At 40.6% G+C, this 17,630-nt stretch overlaps 1 protein-coding gene across 11 annotated transcripts; it reads left to right on the forward strand.

The window, feature by feature from the left end:
• Window positions 1-773: 773 nt before the first annotated feature.
• Window positions 774-17,540, forward strand: rgs14b (regulator of G protein signaling 14b). 11 transcript variants are annotated; one of them, XM_025063111.1, is made up of 20 exons: window positions 775-960; window positions 1,068-1,191; window positions 5,707-5,728; window positions 5,860-6,011; window positions 6,103-6,195; window positions 6,758-6,901; window positions 6,982-7,158; window positions 7,258-7,306; window positions 7,395-7,495; window positions 8,146-8,364; window positions 8,539-8,612; window positions 8,861-8,987; window positions 9,794-9,875; window positions 10,442-10,494; window positions 11,005-11,098; window positions 11,647-13,479; window positions 16,785-16,857; window positions 16,939-17,016; window positions 17,095-17,148; window positions 17,241-17,540. In XM_025063111.1, the coding sequence occupies exons 2-16, from the start codon at window positions 1,069-1,071 to the stop codon at window positions 11,931-11,933; spliced, it is 1,797 nt and encodes a 598-aa protein (XP_024918879.1). In that variant the 5' UTR covers window positions 775-960; window position 1,068; the 3' UTR covers window positions 11,934-13,479; window positions 16,785-16,857; window positions 16,939-17,016; window positions 17,095-17,148; window positions 17,241-17,540. The 11 variants fall into 11 exon arrangements, with proteins under 11 accessions (XP_024918885.1, XP_024918879.1, XP_024918883.1 ...); XM_025063115.1 differs by having other exon boundaries at window positions 11,005-11,077; XM_025063112.1 differs by having other exon boundaries at window positions 776-960; window positions 10,993-11,077.
• Window positions 17,541-17,630: the final 90 nt, after the last annotated feature.

The raw sequence follows: 17,630 nt of genomic DNA on the forward strand, positions 1-17,630 counted from the left end.
AAAGACTGAAACAAAATGTGGTCCCATCGTTGTTATATGATATAAACGCCACACAGTCAAACTGTTTTTAGCCTTAATTATCCTTAAATTAATTAATGTTCTGTCACTGACACGTCTGAAAACGTAGTGTTTATTCCTGCATTCGCCACAAGGATGTGCTGTTAACCATTTGATTTCCTTATTTATGCTTAACCAATGAATCTTTTTTTCATTTTTTTATTAAATTGCGTGTCAAATGTCGGATTCACGCTTATATTTATATTCGCAAATCACGCTTAATTTTCAACTTTATTAAACTTTTAATTAAATTCCAGCCTGTGTTTCCAAACAGCTTTATGTTTGTCATCAGATTGACCCAGAATAATCCTAATATTTGCTTAATTGTATGTACACGGTTTGGGATTAACAACATATAATGTAGGTGGTGAAACTAAATTCGAAATATCCCTGATGCCATTATAGCCGTCCGTGGATGGAGGAGTCGGACTTATCGGTCGAACCAAAGGTATTTTATTTAATTAAGAGAGGATCGTATCAAACCAACATGATGACCTTCTTGCGGAAGCGCCGCTCCCGAAGTAAATAAAAAAGGCCAGCACCTCCAACACAGTTTATACTTTCAGGTGAGTGTTATATTACTTTTCTGTAACTACCAGTATCAATACAAACTCACACGAAGTCAGGTATTTTATAGGCTTAATGTTAACTGTATGATTAACTAGCGACATGACGTGGACGTGCTAATTATCATCGTTTTCACAGGAGGGTGGACACATGACCATTAATCTGCCATTTTCATTTGTCTGGAGCCAAACTGAGTGAATGCTTTGACGTCCATCCTCGTGTGGGCAGAAACGGTGAAGGCATTTGACGTCTATCTGACAAATCAGGAGCTGGACACCTGTAATTAAACTGTTCTGTTTCACCTGGGTCACTGGTCTGTGCACTGACGGCAGTGAGGTAAGATCTTAATGAACTCTGGCCTGAGTGCTTTCAGTTGACTGCAGGAGTTCTCCTGACTCCGTTTATCCTGACACCGAGTGTGCTTCTGTTGTTCCTTTTCTCAGAATGGTCACTCTGAGAAGAATTTATCAAAGGGTCTGTCGCCTGGCAAAGGTTATAGCTCTGGAACAAAACAGGAAGTATGACAAATGGAGGTCCGTAACCAGTGGCACCGCAGCAGATAAGAAGGTATGAGGAGAGAGTTTCTCATCAGCTAATTAGTGAGGAAACATGTTCTCATTAGGTCAGACCTTGGACCTAATGATGTTTACTAAGTAGAAGATCTAATGATGTTAGGTTAATAGTATTCTTTTACATCCCAGACAGCACGTCCACTACAAACACACATGGGTTGTGCATGGGTTAAAAGTCAGCATATTTCTAGATAATTTACTGCATATAATAATTAAATGTCTGCCTGGATGTAAATTATGGCTGTCAGCTTGAGAAAAGAAATGTAGAAGTACAGCTGGTTGTCGCTGTAAGTCAATGTGCGGCTCCCGAGGCACAAGTGGCTCGTCAGCAACAATGCACTGATCCCCATGTAAAATTATTATAATTTTTAAAAATCAAATTTGAGGTTATTTGTACATGTCATCTTTAATTGTTAACTCACTGGTTACAAAACGACATTATGTCACTGTCCTCTGAGCCAGTGGTGAAGCAGAAGTGAGCATTACTATTGGAAGTACTGTTGAGATGTGTGACATTGTGGGTATCTGCATGTGGTGTTTACACATGACATTCTGGTCACTTTGCAGTTCTCTTTATGTACTATCTCCTGTCAGGTTTTATTGAAAATGCATAGATTAATATTCTGTTGCTTAATCCTAATGATCAGGTGTGTCAAACTCCTGGCCTGTGGGCAGGGAGTGGTCCTCCAACATCCGGCCCACAACTAGATGTCAATAATTCAATTTAGCCTTTGAGAATTATTCCAAATGTATTTTTTATTGTTTTATATGTATATTCATTATTTCTACTCAATGCACTGTTGAATTATACAGTTATAGGATTAACTGAAATATAAGATATTTTTTTGTATTGAACATTGATTAATGGCACCCCTTGAGTACAATTACAGTGGTAACTGTGGCCCTGAGCTCATACGGGTTTGAGACCCCAGATCTTATGAGGAGCAGGGATTAATCTCAGGAGTCATTGGGTGAGTAAAAGTCTTGACTTAGTCAACTAAGAGTGCCCAGATAACCCAGCATTGGTTATCTACGATACTAACAACAGCTAGAACATCAGTCGGGGCTTAAACCAGTGATCGCTGACTACCATGCCACCGTGCAGCCTTTTTATCATTTACTTTCTGTTAAAAATGACACCATACTGACCTCAAAGTAGTATTTACTACCATTAAGTTCTGTCACATTGAGGAAAATGTAGTTTATGAATACAGTAAGTAGTTTATTAATGACAAGCCGTTTGTTTTGTTCCAAATTAGAAAAAGGTGTGAAATGTATTTATATAAAAGGAGAACTAGGTAAACAATGTCTGAACTTTATTCAATAACTGCATAAAACTAGTGACATATAATACTCAGAATAATCAAAATACGCATTTAAGTTTAAGCTGTAATACTGCGGTAAGTGAATCGTCCACTTACTCTGTTTTAACTAGTACGTGGAGTACATTGATCTATCCTGTGTACCCACTTTACTGTTTCTTAAGATACAGGCAGAAAACAGTTTGATCATAGTAACCATACTTCCTCTTTTGTGGTGTGTTGCTATGGCAAGACTTCCCTTCCAGGCAGGAAGTGACAGGAAGGCTATGTGATGTTTTTTTTTTTTTTTCTTTTTTTTTTTTCTGTGTGTGACTGATGTATGTATGAGGAGAGTCTATCATATTTGGGTGGAGCACTTTACAGTGTCCCTTGACGGTGAACACTCTACGGAGGAGCTGAGTTTGTACAGTAGTCTGGTCTGAAGGCCGTCATGGCAAAGAACCTGAACGCTCTGGGGATTCCTGTTGGCCACTTGGTGAGTTTGGAAACAATCATTCTGCAACATACTGTAATTTGAAATACGGTGGAGAATTCATCATGTTGTGGCCAAAGACTTTTCCGTTTGTTTTTGTTCTTTTGCCTTGTTAAAAAGAGAAGTTTTATACGGACGTTACTTTCCTTATCTGTCTTTAATACTGTACTGCTACGAAGTCGGTCTTCAGGTTTCGGTACGACTGTACAGTTTTCTTGAAGGAGCTTTGTTTATTCGTAATTTGAGTGGTCTCGCCGCGTTGTTGGTTGTATCTGTCTTCGATACGACCAATCCAAGAAAATCTTTCGTGTAAAGGAAGAACTGTGTCCAGTCCAATAACATTAAATACACCTTCGGTCTTTGTTTTACTTAGTATGCTAATTAAAAGTGTATACAATTTAGCCTGCTTCCTAATTAACATTTTTAGTGCACTGTTAGCATCTTTGCTCAACTTTTGTGTTTGCTCATACGCCCTGTTCAGTAATGGACATTCCAGATTAAAAAAAACACGACTGAAGTGTCTGGAAATACCAAAGGTAATTTTTTAAAGATCTTAATGTTTAATATCTAATATAATTAGCAAACATATTGTGTTGTTTGTGTAATTTTTTTTTTTTAAGTAGCTCAGCAAAAAAGTGAAGCAGCGGAGTCACAGAAAGGTTAACACTGCAGAAAAAGCCATCAAGCGTGCTACTTTTTTTTTTTTTTTTACGTGCTATCATTGCATAAAAGATTATGGAAATAAATACAGGCTTTTTTTGGACAACTTTTAACTTCATTTTTGTTGTAGTGCTGAGTCACATCAGTCGCAACCCTTTACAGAGGTGATTGAGAGTGTAGTGCTTTATGTAAGTTACAATAGATCATCGTCAACACTGAGAGATGTGTTTGGTTTATATCTATTCAGCAAATTCAAGTGCGACTGGTTTAGGTCGGTGGAAACACTGAAAATTTGACCAGCAGGTTGTGTGTTCATTTCTGTGCTCTTGCTATTTCTGCTAATCACGCCAAAGGTTCACATGGTGTCTTATCTCAATAGGCTCAACAATTTGCTGCTTTGGTTTGATTCATCTTTTGTGTCTGAGGTTTGCACGTCCTTCCTGTGTGTGGGTTTCATCTGAGTACCACTGTTTCCTCCAAGTTCTAAAAACACACGTAGCTTAGGTTAATTGTTCGCTCTAAAGTGATGATAGTAGGGTGAGTGTGAATGGTTGTTCCCTCTGTATGTGGCCCATGTCAGACTGGGGAACTCTTCACCCTCGCCTGACGAATGCTAGGATTAGCTTCAGCTGCGACTCTGACAGGGATTAAGCCGTGAAGGGTGAATGAATTTGTAGCGATTTGGGGTTTTGGCCATTGCACCATGTTAACCAACCAAGCTAAAAAAAACTTTGCATATTTGATCCTGTGTCAACATTTTAGGTTGAGCTACTGTCAGATGAGGTGTTTGTATTTGATTAGAAGTTTTTCCTCAACTCTTTGGATAAAAATACTTTGGATGAAAACACTTGTTTTATGTGAAAACACTTGTTTTATGTGAAAACTCTTCTTTTATGTACGTATGAGTCATCCTTTGATTTGAGTCCAAAACAGCTTCACTGAAAAAGCCTTTCTGATCAAAACTAAATATTTATTCAGTGTTCACGTCTGTTACGTCCGAGTTGTAGTTTCTGATTTAAAAAATAAAATAAAAAATCCAATCTGCTGTTATAACTGCTATCACTTTGGGGCAACATTCATGTATAAGAAACGTTTTTACTTAAAATAATTAGATCTCTTAAATTATGGGATGTGTACCTCTTGTGGTTCTTGGGCTCCCTCTAGTGGACCACAGGGCTGCGTGACTGTTTGGTGTTTCATACAGTTTTGTATCTTCTCACTTGCTTTTCTGAGTGTGTGTGTCTTCAGCTAATCAGCTAATCTTATTACTGCTCACTCATTGATCTTGGCAGGACATTCTAGGCTCTTGCTGTTATAATATAATGTTAGTCATACTGATGGTACTAAATGCATCAAGCTGCGGTACATGGAGTGAAACGTTCTAGAATAACTGGAATTAAAATACTTAAAAAAATTAGTCTTTGGCCCTTATTTTTGATGCAACATTTGCGCTGCAAAAACAGATTTTAAGAGTTAAAAAATTAAACTGTAATGATGTATACATGTTTGAATTTCTCTACAAATATTTTAATGTATCTCCCTAATACAAAATGAATGATTTAAATTAATTTTTGTCAGTGATAAGAATGTTTCTGTTTCATCCCTGTCTTCTCACCCAGGCTTTAGTTGTTATTTGTTAAAAGTGATTAAAAATGAAACTGAAATGTTTGCGAGCTCTGAAATCTGAATGAGAACTGTTGTCATCAGTGTCGCAACCACTTCCTCTGCCCTGGCTGATTGCACTATATAGAGGAAAAAAACAAAGTTAAAAAAATGGAGCTGTTATTCACATTTCACCTCATGTATGTATGTGCTTCAAACACCATGTCCATATATGTAGCTCGGTCTGATCTGCCATACACAGGTTTTCACACAGGTTCTACAGTGTTGTCATTGAAAAGTGATGTGAAGATTTATAGTCGGGTTTCTTGGTTACTACAGTGAACATCGAGTATCACAGACTCCGCCGCTCGTCCACCGTTAGACAGGTTTTAGTGCCTGTTGTCTGAGTCTACTTATCTATTGATCGCTTCTCTCTCTGCTTGTGTCTTCACAGAGCCAGGCTGTATCAGATGGAGGTAAGTCTAAAAAGACACCACACACCCAACGTGTCTGTGCATGACAGAAGAAAACATCTGATTGGGTCGGCTTCTCAGTTATGCTCCTTTCTGCTGATAACTGGGTGTGTTTGTGTCTGAATGTGTTGAAGAACTGAACATGTCTGCGCGGGGATGTGGAAGCAGCAGCTCCAGTCTTCCAGGGACTCCGGGTGGAGAGGTCAGCCCGGCCAACAGCGTGCTCAGCTGGGCTGTGTCCTTCGAGAAGCTGTTGGAGGACCCCAGCGGGGTCCGATACTTTACGGTGAATGGCGCTCACCGTCCTCTCACTTGATTACCGAGGCCTTTTTTTATGCAAATGTGCAGTTTTAGTGACTACATCTGTCTGTCCACAGTCTTTCCTCATGTCTGAAGTGAGTGCAGAGAACATCTTGTTCTATCAGGCGTGTGAAAAGTTCAAGAAGATATTGGCCACCTCTGTGGATGAGGTAGGATGAAAACATTTTCTCTTTGTTTTTAGGGTTTTTTGGACTGCATGATTGTCTTTCTTTTGTCATGTTGTAACAGTTGGCCTGATGCTATATTTCACTTTAACAAAAAATATTAAAGACATTCATGAATAAACACGGACATATATCCCTGTGAGGAAATGCATGCTGTGATATACTAACCACTGATCATAAACTGCAAAATTAACCTAAAAAAAAATTTAGATTTTTATTTAATTTTTTGTGTCCTGCCCCTACGCTGTCTGTCCAGAAAAATTCCCTCTGACAAATTTAGCTGGTGACTCCGCTGTCATACTACACTTTTAAGTGTGTGGTTTATTAGCAACAATATTAAAATGAGCCTATAATTTCAGTGATAACTCTGGGAGGAAGAGATTTTGCTTTCCAAGTGACCTCTGACCTTTGATCTGTTTGTGGTCTGGCGCTGCTTCTGGCAGAACTTCTCTGCACTTGAATTGTCAGATAACACTTTCAAAGATCTTTCTTGTGGACCGTCCCTTCAGTATTTCAGGATTCTCAAATGTGGTACACCTTTTCTCAGCTGAAAAGAGTGGCTCGCTCCATCTACAACACCTACCTGTCTGACAGCGCCCCCTACTGCGTCAACATTGATGACACGGCCAAGATAGAGGAGAAGGACTTGGAGCAGCCGACGTCTGACATGTTCAACAAGGCTCAGTCTCAGGTCTGTGTTGAGTCTTCATATAAAACAATGCTGCACTCTGACGGCTGACGTCAGGTTCCACCGTCTCTGCTCTCCATCAGATATTCAAGCTGATGAAGATGGACAGCTACAGGCGATTTGTGCGCTCACCTCTTTACCAGAAGTGCACGTTGGCCAGTGTGGAAGGAAAAGTCCTGCCAGAGCTCTCTAATGAGTCGACACGCTTGGGATCATGGGAAGACGTAGCTGTCAGAAGCCCATTGCTCGGTGGCCCAAAGGTCGATAGATGTAGAGAAAGTGAACCAAGGGACAGTGAGGTCATGCATAGTTTATCATGCTGAGACTTGTTTTTTTTTTCTTTATCACTGTCTCAACAGGACAAAAGACCAGACTCTACCAGTAGCAAAAAAAGAGGATCCTGGGGAGGTACTTCCTGTTTTGAACCTTGGTTTACCTCATGTCTCTTCAGCCCAGTCGCTGACTCTTTGTTCTTTTTTTTTATGAACTTTAACAGATGCGTTCATGAGCCAGGACTCTCTCTCTCCAAATGACACCCATATGTCAATTAAATCAACCAGCAGCGTGGAGCTTGGCTCCCTCTACAGACAAACAGAGGTCAGTGTTTCTGAATTACAGACACCACCAGCAACCTCACATGGCAGAATGAATATATGCACCATTTTGGTAAAGTAATTGCTGAGACTAAGACTGAGCTGGAGCTGAAGTGAACTGCCACTCTGCCTCCTACTGGTCAGGCACAGGAATAACACACAGTGGAATATAATTGTCTGACTCTTTCAGACATGTTGGAAATACAGTGATAGACTCTTTCAGACATGTTGGAAATACAGGGATAACATACAGTAGACAATAAAATACATTATCCCAAATGTGATACACAATGATCTGGAGCTCTCAACCCAGAGGACGGTGTTTCTGCTCAGCCTGGATGCATTGTGTGACATGATAATGTTCTGTGTGTATTATTAACTCTACCTCAGTTTGTCACAAACAACTTCTGCAACTCCCAGGTTTTGAAGAGAGGGATATTTTTAAGTTGCTGGGAATTTTCACAGCTATTGCTGAAATATTGATTTTATTTTATTTATGTCACTGCTTTGTACAAAACTGCTATTCTGTGATCTGTGTACCTTTGAGTGGAGGTGCCCCTCACTTTTGGAAACAGTGTGAGGCAGGAAATAAAAACTTTTTTTTTTTTTTTTTTTTTTGATGAAGTGAAGTTCTATTCCCCTCCTGTATTTAAGAATGGAAAGGCAAGTCTCCAGTCTTCAGTCCAGGCTAAAGGAGGGAGCAGTCGGGCAGAGGTGGAGCGAGGCTACTGCTGCGTTTACCTACCTGATGGCAGTGCCTCCCTGGCCCCCACCCGCAGCGGCCAACCCATCAAAGAGATGCTGTCAAGTCTGTGTGAGAAGAGAGGCTTCCCTCTCAAGGATGTCATCATTTATCTTCACGGAAAGGACAAGGTGAGGGCTGAACAGGAAGTGTTTAAAAATATCTGTTGTACAAGCAGTACATTTGGACTTCCCCTTCCAACATCCTCTCTGTGTGTCATCTTAGATTTGACATTTTATTAAACAAAAAAAAAAGAAAGATATTTTTACCACTCACCCACTTTCTCTTTTCTTTCTCCACCACAGCCCTTATCTCTGGACCAGGACTGCTCAGTGCTGAGGGACCAGCAGGTCTCCCTGGAGCTCAGGGTGATGTTTGCGTGAGTGCTTTTCTTCATTTTATTTAAAACACCAGAGCACATGTTTTCACCCCCCCCCAGCAACATGTCCTTTCTCACCATCATGCAAGAGGGTAGTCCTTTATCGTGTGTCAACAGAATAAGAATTTATTTCAGTCGTTGTCTGTGACTCACAGAATTGAACTCTTTTCTGCTCAGACGGTGACTGAGCGAATGATTCGTATGACTTGAAGCTAATGATTTTCTACCCTGTTGTCGATGTGCGACAGGCTGGAGATTGCTTTTACGGGTAAGACACTGGGGATCATGGTGAAGTCCAGTAAGACGCTGCAGGACGCCCTCTCGCTGGTGATGCAGAAGCATCATCTGAAGCCACAAGAGGCCGTGGTCACCATGGTGAGTGTGAAACGGCTTAAGATGCACAACATTCTGTCAAATCAAAGTCATTGACTGACGGTTTGAGAGGTTTTTAACCACATGACTAATGCAGCCCTGGGGTTACACGTTACTCAACTAACTGAAATTCTGTGTCAATGAACACATCAGACAGGAAGCTTCCTCTCTCTGACTTGATCATCACAGGTTGACCTGACCGCAAAGACACTTTCCTCTCTTCCTTTAACCATTATCTGGTCTTAACCCTATTTGTACATGTACTGGTTTACTCTGTGACGTCCAGACTGAACCTCCTCTGTGCAACAATGTCTTCTTGTTGTTGCGTTTCAGTTCTTGACACTTTCCTGTTCATCATTGCCGCGAGGATGAGACGGCTCTTGGAACATTAAAAAAATTAAACGTGTCGAGCTACAGCGCTGTCAAGTCGGTCGTCAATCACTTAGAGAAGTCTTCTTGTCCTCTCTGTTCTGACCAATCAGGGATCTGTATTTCACAAGCACCACCCTGGTTGTTACTGTACATCCAGAATGTTGTCCTCTTACACGGGAGCTGTGTTCATGCTGAGAAAACATGAACTGAAAATGTGACACTGTTGTATTTTCTGTGGTGAATACAAACACTGTCTGTACTTCACTCAATCAAGTTTAAATTTTTTTCTTATCAAATTGATTAAATGCTGGTTTTCTACAGTGTTTTTTATTTTTTAAATAAATAATTTACATTAAGTAAAAGAAAATCACAATAAGTCAATTATTTTACATCTGACTTGTTACTGAATCTATTAATCTAAAGAATTTCTTTTTTAGGTTGGAAGTGATGTACCTATTAACATGAGTAACACTGTGTTCAAACTGGCCAATAAGACGCTGCGACTTGACAAGGCCACAGGTGAAACACCAGCTTTTTTTTTTTCCTCCTTAAACCTGAGTATTAATGACAGTAGTTTTCATTATTTCTTTTGTGGTCAGTTGTGTTTGAGCTCGATGTGGGACCACACTTTGAGAAACAGCGATGTCTTTAATACTGTGTTGAAGACAGTCATTTCACTGTCCACTCCACTGCTCTTGTCTTTCTCTGTTAATGTCTTCTTGTTCCTATTTCAGTTCCTTAAGTTTGTCTCTCACTCTGGCTCTCTGTCTCTCTCTCTCTCTCTCTCTCTCTCTCTTGCTGGTCTTCATTCTTTTCTGTGGGTTGAAATGTCAAAGTCCATTTGCTTTGTTGAATCTTCTCTCACCTACGTTCTCCACTGTTACTGCACCAGGATTAACTTCACTTTGGATCAGAACTCCACGCTGGTGAAAATAGGTCATTGTTAGTGTCTCCCTACAAGGAATACCAGTGTATTTTTCTTAGCAATTAAGAATCTTAGCAAACAGTGTTTGTTACAAGAACATTTCTTTAACGTCATCCTGACTTTGCAGCACTAAAAAAACGTATTTGTGTGTTTTGAACAGGAAGAGACCAGAACCTTATTCCCCGAGGCAGTGGTTCTGCTAAGACCACACAGGTGGGACGATGTCAACTGACTGACTTGAAATAAAAGTTGGAAAAATTGTAATTTTTTTTTTTAGCATCTGTTTTCAATTTGTCACTGCCACCTACTGGGTTGTTGTATATCATGCAGATCACAGCATTTTGTTCTCATTCTCTGTGTAAATACACAGGATACTAATCTTTTCCATCCAAAATGTCAACATGCAAAAGAATGAAAGACGGGGCAGGAATGTGGCGTCATCCTAACAAATGACCACATCTATACTTTTTCAGTGACCCATTTAAAAGGACTAATACTACATTAGTATGATATTATGATTTCTATTAAATGAAATTTCTTCATAGCTTTTTAAAACCAGGGTGTAGAGAAAATACACCTGGGATTAAAGGGTTTAATCTCTGTGTGTTTGTGTTGGACAGTATTTAATGCCATCACTAGGATTAAAAAAAAAAGTCATGCTTCAAAAAGCTTTGTCATGCATTGATCTGCTGGATTCTGTGTAATAAACAGGCAGCAGCAGCAGCAGCAGCAGTGAGTGGAGGAGGTGCGGAGGCCCAGGCGTCGGTGGACAGAGCCAAGACTCAGCCCAAGCCCAGTAAGAACCCCGACATGGATGGTAGGACACGTGAGCAGTAACTAGGAGGTTTGGGTGATCTGGTGATTATAGGCTGTGAGATGATGAAAGGTCGGACCAAAGGTCAGTCAAGGTTAACTCAGGTCAACTTGATCGACTTTTGGTTTGACCTTGATGAGGTGGTCGTCATACAACAAGTGACGTAGCACTTTCATCATAAATTTGCTAATGACAGTTTTACCCATTATTATTGAGCCCCCCCCACACACACACACACACACATATTCACCCATTATCGCCAGTGAATCAAACACACTGTAATTCAGACAAAAATGAGTTTTCTCATAAAACGACGACAATAAAATTCGAAATAGTTGCATTCTCTACTGTGACACAACCAAAGTGTTGAAACTCGTGTATTTGTCGAAGCCTCCCCTGTCAGCCTGTGTCCATATCACCCAGCCCTAAAATGCACCGTAGGCAGGGCAGCAGTCTGAAGACGATATTTCCTGAACGTTTTACTGTTATTAGTTTGCTGGTGTAGTCTTAGCAGCAGGAGGTTGTTTTAAAATCTGTGTCGTCCACTTCAGGGCTCATGGACATGCTAAGCAGAGCGCAGTGCCTCAGGGTGGACGACCAGCGCGGCCTTTTGACCAAAGAGCAGCTGGAGATACCTCTGTTCCTGCAGCTGCCATCAGACCAGGGGCAGGACACGGGGGCATCGGAATCCACCGAGGCCGAGCCCAGCATCAACTGCTCAAAATCCACAGAGAAGTCAGAGGACCAGACACTGGATCATCAGTCTTCAGATCCAGCTGCTGTGATATCTGATTCAGCCAAATCGGGACATAAAGACGTAAAAGAAACGACGGTATGAAAGACAACGGTCGCTCGGTGTTGGACAAAGATCTGTGAATATTTGGCTCCGTGTTGCCAGTCATGTGAAAAGAAAAAAAGTATTTTACAAAAAACTAACCAAGCACTTTTTTTAAAAAAAGAAAGAAAACAGAACTAAATGGAATAAAGCTGTGAGACGGCAGTGTGCTTCACCTCCGACACACAACTGGAGTTTAAAGAAAAGAGCCGGCAAGCATCTAGTGTCTTCTGAAAACACTACCTTCATGTTTGCCATCGGTTCTTCTATCTCTTATATATATGTTGTTTTTTTTTAATCTAAAACCCTTTTGTTCTAAAGTAGCTTTTCAGTGATATTTAATGTTATACAGTGTAAAGAGCAGCCTTTGTGTTTCTTTTAAACTCTAAAATATTTAAGCATAGGAAAAAAAAAGTGACTGTCCAGGGGTGGTTATGAAGTGTTTTGCACAAATGTTTTGTTTATCTCTTAAATGTGTTACTTTTATGGCTTTTTTAAAAAGAGAAAATGTTAACTTATGCTTTCATTCTGTTTGTGTTTCCTTCTGAAATATTTGCAACGCGTGTGATATTGAGAATCTTTGAGATCTTTTTGAGATTTAATTTTGCTGTGATGCTGTTTCACATAATCCTGGCTTCCTGTCACGTGTGCGGTTGTGGTAATATCACCGGGTTTACAAGATTCACTAGGTTAAGGTGTTGTGATGACCCAAAGAAATATCACCTGGTTCAAACAACGACGTATTAAAAGGTTCATGATGAGACTCGATCTTCTGTGTTCGCTGTGCTAACAAATGTCACACCGTGTTTGGAGCTCGGGGTGAAGATTCCCGCCTGATCAGTGGTTTGGGATTTGGTTTCATAAGATGTGAATTCCGAGCCCTTTGATCCACTCATCTGTCTGTGTGAGTCATAACGCGCATTCTCTCAAAAAAAAAAAAAAGCTGCCACCAGCGACGTCACTATTACACCGTGACAGGAGTGATGGAGGGTGGGGTGGATTATCTCTGCCACGCCATTGGCTGTGAGTGACCTGGTTGTAACCAATGACATGCTCCAGCTGTCCACTGACCTGTTGCTGGATGGTGTTTGCGAGTCTTACAAAGTGTGTTTTAGTCACTGTGTGGGTATTTTTTTTTTTTTCTCCCCACACAAGGGTGATTCAGCAGCATCTGTGGATCAGAGTAAAATGTTTTATGTGCAGTATTTGTCAGTGAAGTAGAGTAGATGACCTCCTTTTGTCAGTGTTAATGTGCAGCATACAGTATAACGCCACCTTGTCACTCTCACCTCCTGCTGTGCCAGCCTGCATACATTAGCATGAATAACCACCTGCTGTTATATGTATTTATGTGTGTCTCCATGGATGAGTGGTGTGTTGGTGGAGCTATCAATGAGCTGTGTGTGTGTGTCTGTGTGTGTGTCTCTCTCTCTCTCTCTCCCCTCTCTCTCAGGCACCACACCAGCAGTGAGATGAGGAGCGGCGTCTACTCCACTGCACGTCTGCTTCACTGAGGGAAGAAAAGAGCAGGACGAGGGGAGAAAAGGAGGTGAGTCTGAATTTCTCCAAAGCCTGTCATTGTGTTTATGCTGCTGCTGAGTTGTTGTGAGTCTAGATGCGTCTCCTCTCTCCCTGTGTCACTCCCATTATTCATCCTCTCCTCCTGCCTGTCTCGTGTTTACCAAGTTGATTTTTTAATTTTTTTTCCCTGTTTCAACAGCTATTGTTATTCGGACATTAAAAGTGATTGAGATGTCAATGGTTTTTTTTATCATGATGATTGAGAAGGCAGCAAATTTAAAAAATAACAAGTGCAAAATATTGAAGAAAAATCAATCCACCGCTCGTGGACTAAACGCTCCTCTTTGAAGATTGATTCATTTTCTGTTTATTAGCACTGACTCAGTTATAGGATGAATTAAACATGCCTGAGCTCTGAGCATCTGTCAGTCGACTCCAGACTGAATCATACAGCATGGAGTGAGTAACTGTGTGTGTGTGTCAGTCACACCTGAGTGTAGCAGACCATCACCATCAATTACAGGACATTATGTCCTAACCACTGTGAGTGTGATCCGTCTCAATGTGCGCTCTGATCAGCTGCCCGTGCACCTCCTGCCCACATGTTCACCTCGGTGATCTGACCACTTCTGTGCACCATCACAGCCCCGCTAATTGCATGCATGCTGAGTGCGTCGGCTCCTGCGCTGTACCATGTTCGTCAACCTATGCACAGTTCACCTTTTTCTGAAATTATAGTAATCAACTTTGCAAGGAGACAGTGTTTCCAGGCTGCAGCGCTCAGCCTTCGGCCTCAGGGAGATTTTTTTTTTTTTTTGGTCATAATCACAGCTTCTGCAGATAGAAATGAATTAATTATCTGATCTCCTACCAGGAGTGATTTAATGGGTGGCCAGACCTTTGGGACTGAGCTATTTATTTCTAATCTACATTTGGAAATAGTCTTCATTTTTCAGGACTGCATTAGGAAGCAAGCACACAGAGCCATGCCCAGAAAACAACCTATTTTTACAAACATTTTCAAAGCCCTATCCTGGTGAGCCTTTATAGAGTTGCCATATATTGAAGCAATTTCTTCACATTCAAAAACCCAGTGGCTAATACGCAGCCCCAAACCACCACAGAGCCCACCCATACCCACGTACTGATACTGTATGTTTTCTCCTGACTTCTGCTTGAAATTCAGACATTTAAACATTTTGATTTGGATATATCAAGATTCCAGTCATTCATAAATCACCGACACTGGACTTTTTTTCACCTTTGTTTGGTTATAATTTTAACACGAACAGAGCTTAAGTTTTACTTTGAATTTAACCTTAAATAACACAGTTAAGATGTCAGATTGTCTTCTATTGTCTTTAACTCGATATCAATGGGCGTAGTTTCAAGTACATACTTGTCTTTTTCTTTTTAATTTTTTAAAATTATTTTAGTTCTTTTAGTGCAGTTTACGTCTGTGTTTTACTGTATTTTACAGCCTTTTTTTTTTCACCCAACTGTTGTTTTTAAATGTGGATAGTGGTGCAGCTAAATTTGATGGAGGAAGAAGAAGTTAAGATTTACCAGCAATATTTAATCATTCATGAAATTCCAGCTGCTGCTCGAGACAACTGTCTATTCTGCAATTATGTCACCGTTTATTTCCTCCAGCACCAGTCAAGATGTTGTTGCTAATTCAATCCCTGTTTACCACAGACAGACAGTGACACAGAAAATGAGGGAGGGTGGGGTGAGCCATGTGAGCACATCCTTCTCTAATTGGTCATTTCCGTCACCGACCAGTTATAGAAATCATTGGGAGGCTGGGTAAATGTTTTTCCTGCCCTTAAGCTATCTCCCATTATCCTCTTGTGCTCCTTAAAGGGCAGCGATGCACATTTTAATGTAGCGGCAGAGAGTGCAGCAGCCCTGGGTGTGCCAGCTGGAATAAAACGACAGCACTTAGGTAGTCTGCTGGGGCTGTCGGTTGAATGCTGCCAAGAAGGTGAAGCCTTGTTAAACATTAGCGCTACATCTATTCCAGCCCAACTGGGAAACTGTGCAGCGTTCACTGGTGGTGCTTTCATAACCACTGACGTCAGCCTCCACAGGAGACGTGTGAGCTCCTGTGGATTGGTCCTTATTCATTGTTGATGAGCTCTGGGCTGAATGTTACCTGTGGTGTGTGTGTGGGGCGAGCAACGTAAGCATTGGATAATAGACAAAGTATTGTAAAAAGTTGATTTTTTTTTTCTTTATTTAAATCTAAAGATTGTTTTTTAAGTATAAGTAATCACAAAACAAACATACATTCAAGAAAGCTGGGAATTTGGCCTTACTTCACTTGGTGTGTTGAGGTCAAAATTTAAGGTTAAAGTCCAAAAACAAAAAAGCAAAACATTGCTGACCTGGAAAAGGAACAACCAAAAGTTGTAAAACTTGCAGCAACTAGTTGAGTTAGTATTGATGTCCGAAGTTGCAAATGTAACTAGAAAAGGGAAAGGGAGAAAATTAGCACACATAGCTTTGGGAGTATGTCAAAGGAGCAGAACAACAACAACAACAACAAAAAAAAAACCAAAACAAAACAACTTTGCAGCAGTCCTGGTTATATAATGTGTAAACGTTAACGTTTGACCTGTTATTATTTAAAATGTATTGATATTTTTGCCTTTCTATTTTCTAATAGGATAATATGAGTTGCAAGCCTATCACCATGAAAAATGGGGAAAATATTCGAATGTTTAAACATTAATAAAATACAACTTTTCAGGTGTGGTGATAGAATCTATATACCAAATTACAACTAAAACAACACGTACTCTACGCTGGTTTCAACTGAAAGCAGGTTTAACGATGACTTTCTCACAAAAAGCAGCAGCCTCGTCCTACTACATGAGTATGAGCCGCTGTCGCCATCTAGTGAAAAGAGGCTATAACTACACAGTCCAACGGCTGGTATTGGTATAATGACAATTTATTTGGGAAAAAGCTTTTAAATGATTGTATATTGGTTATCATGACGTTTGTGCGTAGCTCCTAAAGTACGGTGGCCTTGAAGGTCAGGTGGTGGTTTTTGCTTGACTACTTCAATAGTAACCGTTGTTGGTCACGTCTGGCTTTGAAACAATGAAACAGAACACACCATGGTGCGTTCAAAGTAGCCAAACAACTGTAGCAAACACCTGAAACTTCTTCAGGTGAGCATGTGAAAAAACAAATTAGCACCAGAAAATGTATTTATTTATTTTCCCGTGTCCCTTCAGGGGCTCCGTACATCTTCTCCAGCTTTGTGTCGTTAAACTTTGTTTTTGACATGTTAGGTAATCCAAATGTTTAATGTTTTTCTAGCCAGTGTCCAGTGTCTACACTGATCGTCTGCCCAAGTGAAACAAGTTCAGCCATGGAACAGAAGGCAAGTGAGGTGAGTGAAAAGCCCGACACACAAACCAGGTCAAACCAGTGTCTTTGGTTTTCTCTGATACATGACCTCATCTCTCTGCAGTGTCCCAGCAACACCTCCCCCCAGAAACACATGAAGAACAGGTCCAAATCAACCGAGGAGATGCAACAGTCCAAGAAGGTGAACGACAGATCTAACACATTTATCTTCCTCGGTCACTGACTTCATCTGATCTGACTGAGCGCCATTGTTTCTCAGGCTATTGCTGCACAAAAGTCACTCCCGGGCAGACCAGAGCTGAGCAGAGTGAAGGTAAACAATCCACTTCTTCTAACTGCAGTCGGCTGCGGATTTGTACTTTTTATGCATTGAAGTATTTGCACAGTAATTCCTGGGTGTTGCAGGAGTGTCCCGATGGCTCAGACTCAACTTCCTCCTCCACTGAAGAAGTGAAGTGATGAACCGACCGATAAGACATTACGGCAGAAAAGAATTCAACACGATTCATAAAGATGTAAATATGTCTACACACGGTGAACTACGTTAAAAACCACATAGTCGGTGATCAAAAATACATGAGGACCGCCATCGTGATGACGTCTAATTGTTCTGTCAGTGTCATCATCTGTTCCTGAGAGCATTAGTGGAAAAAAAAAACAGTCTTGGTCTAAATGGAATCCATGATAAAATAAAAAATAAAAATTGTGTTGTCAGTCTCTGTAACTACAATGGAAATAATCAATTTAATGCAAGGTAGCTGCTGAGTAGTCGTGATTAATCATCAACGCAATTAT

Source organism: Cynoglossus semilaevis, chromosome 15 (genome assembly GCF_000523025.1).
Source record: "Cynoglossus semilaevis isolate Cse_v1.0 chromosome 15, Cse_v1.0, whole genome shotgun sequence".
Classification (NCBI taxonomy): Eukaryota; Metazoa; Chordata; class Actinopteri; order Pleuronectiformes; family Cynoglossidae; genus Cynoglossus; species Cynoglossus semilaevis.

Bases quoted from the DNA above. Each gene is read 5' to 3' on its own strand.
- rgs14b (XM_025063108.1), top strand. From the start codon at position 1,069: ATGGTCACTCTGAGAAGAATTTATCAAAGGGTCTGTCGCCTGGCAAAG. The intron at 7,307-7,394 runs GTACTTCCTGTT...GAACTTTAACAG, and splicing joins AAAAAGAGGATCCTGGGGAG to ATGCGTTCATGAGCCAGGAC. The intron at 9,876-10,441 runs GTGAAACACCAG...TGTTTTGAACAG, and splicing joins GCGACTTGACAAGGCCACAG to GAAGAGACCAGAACCTTATT.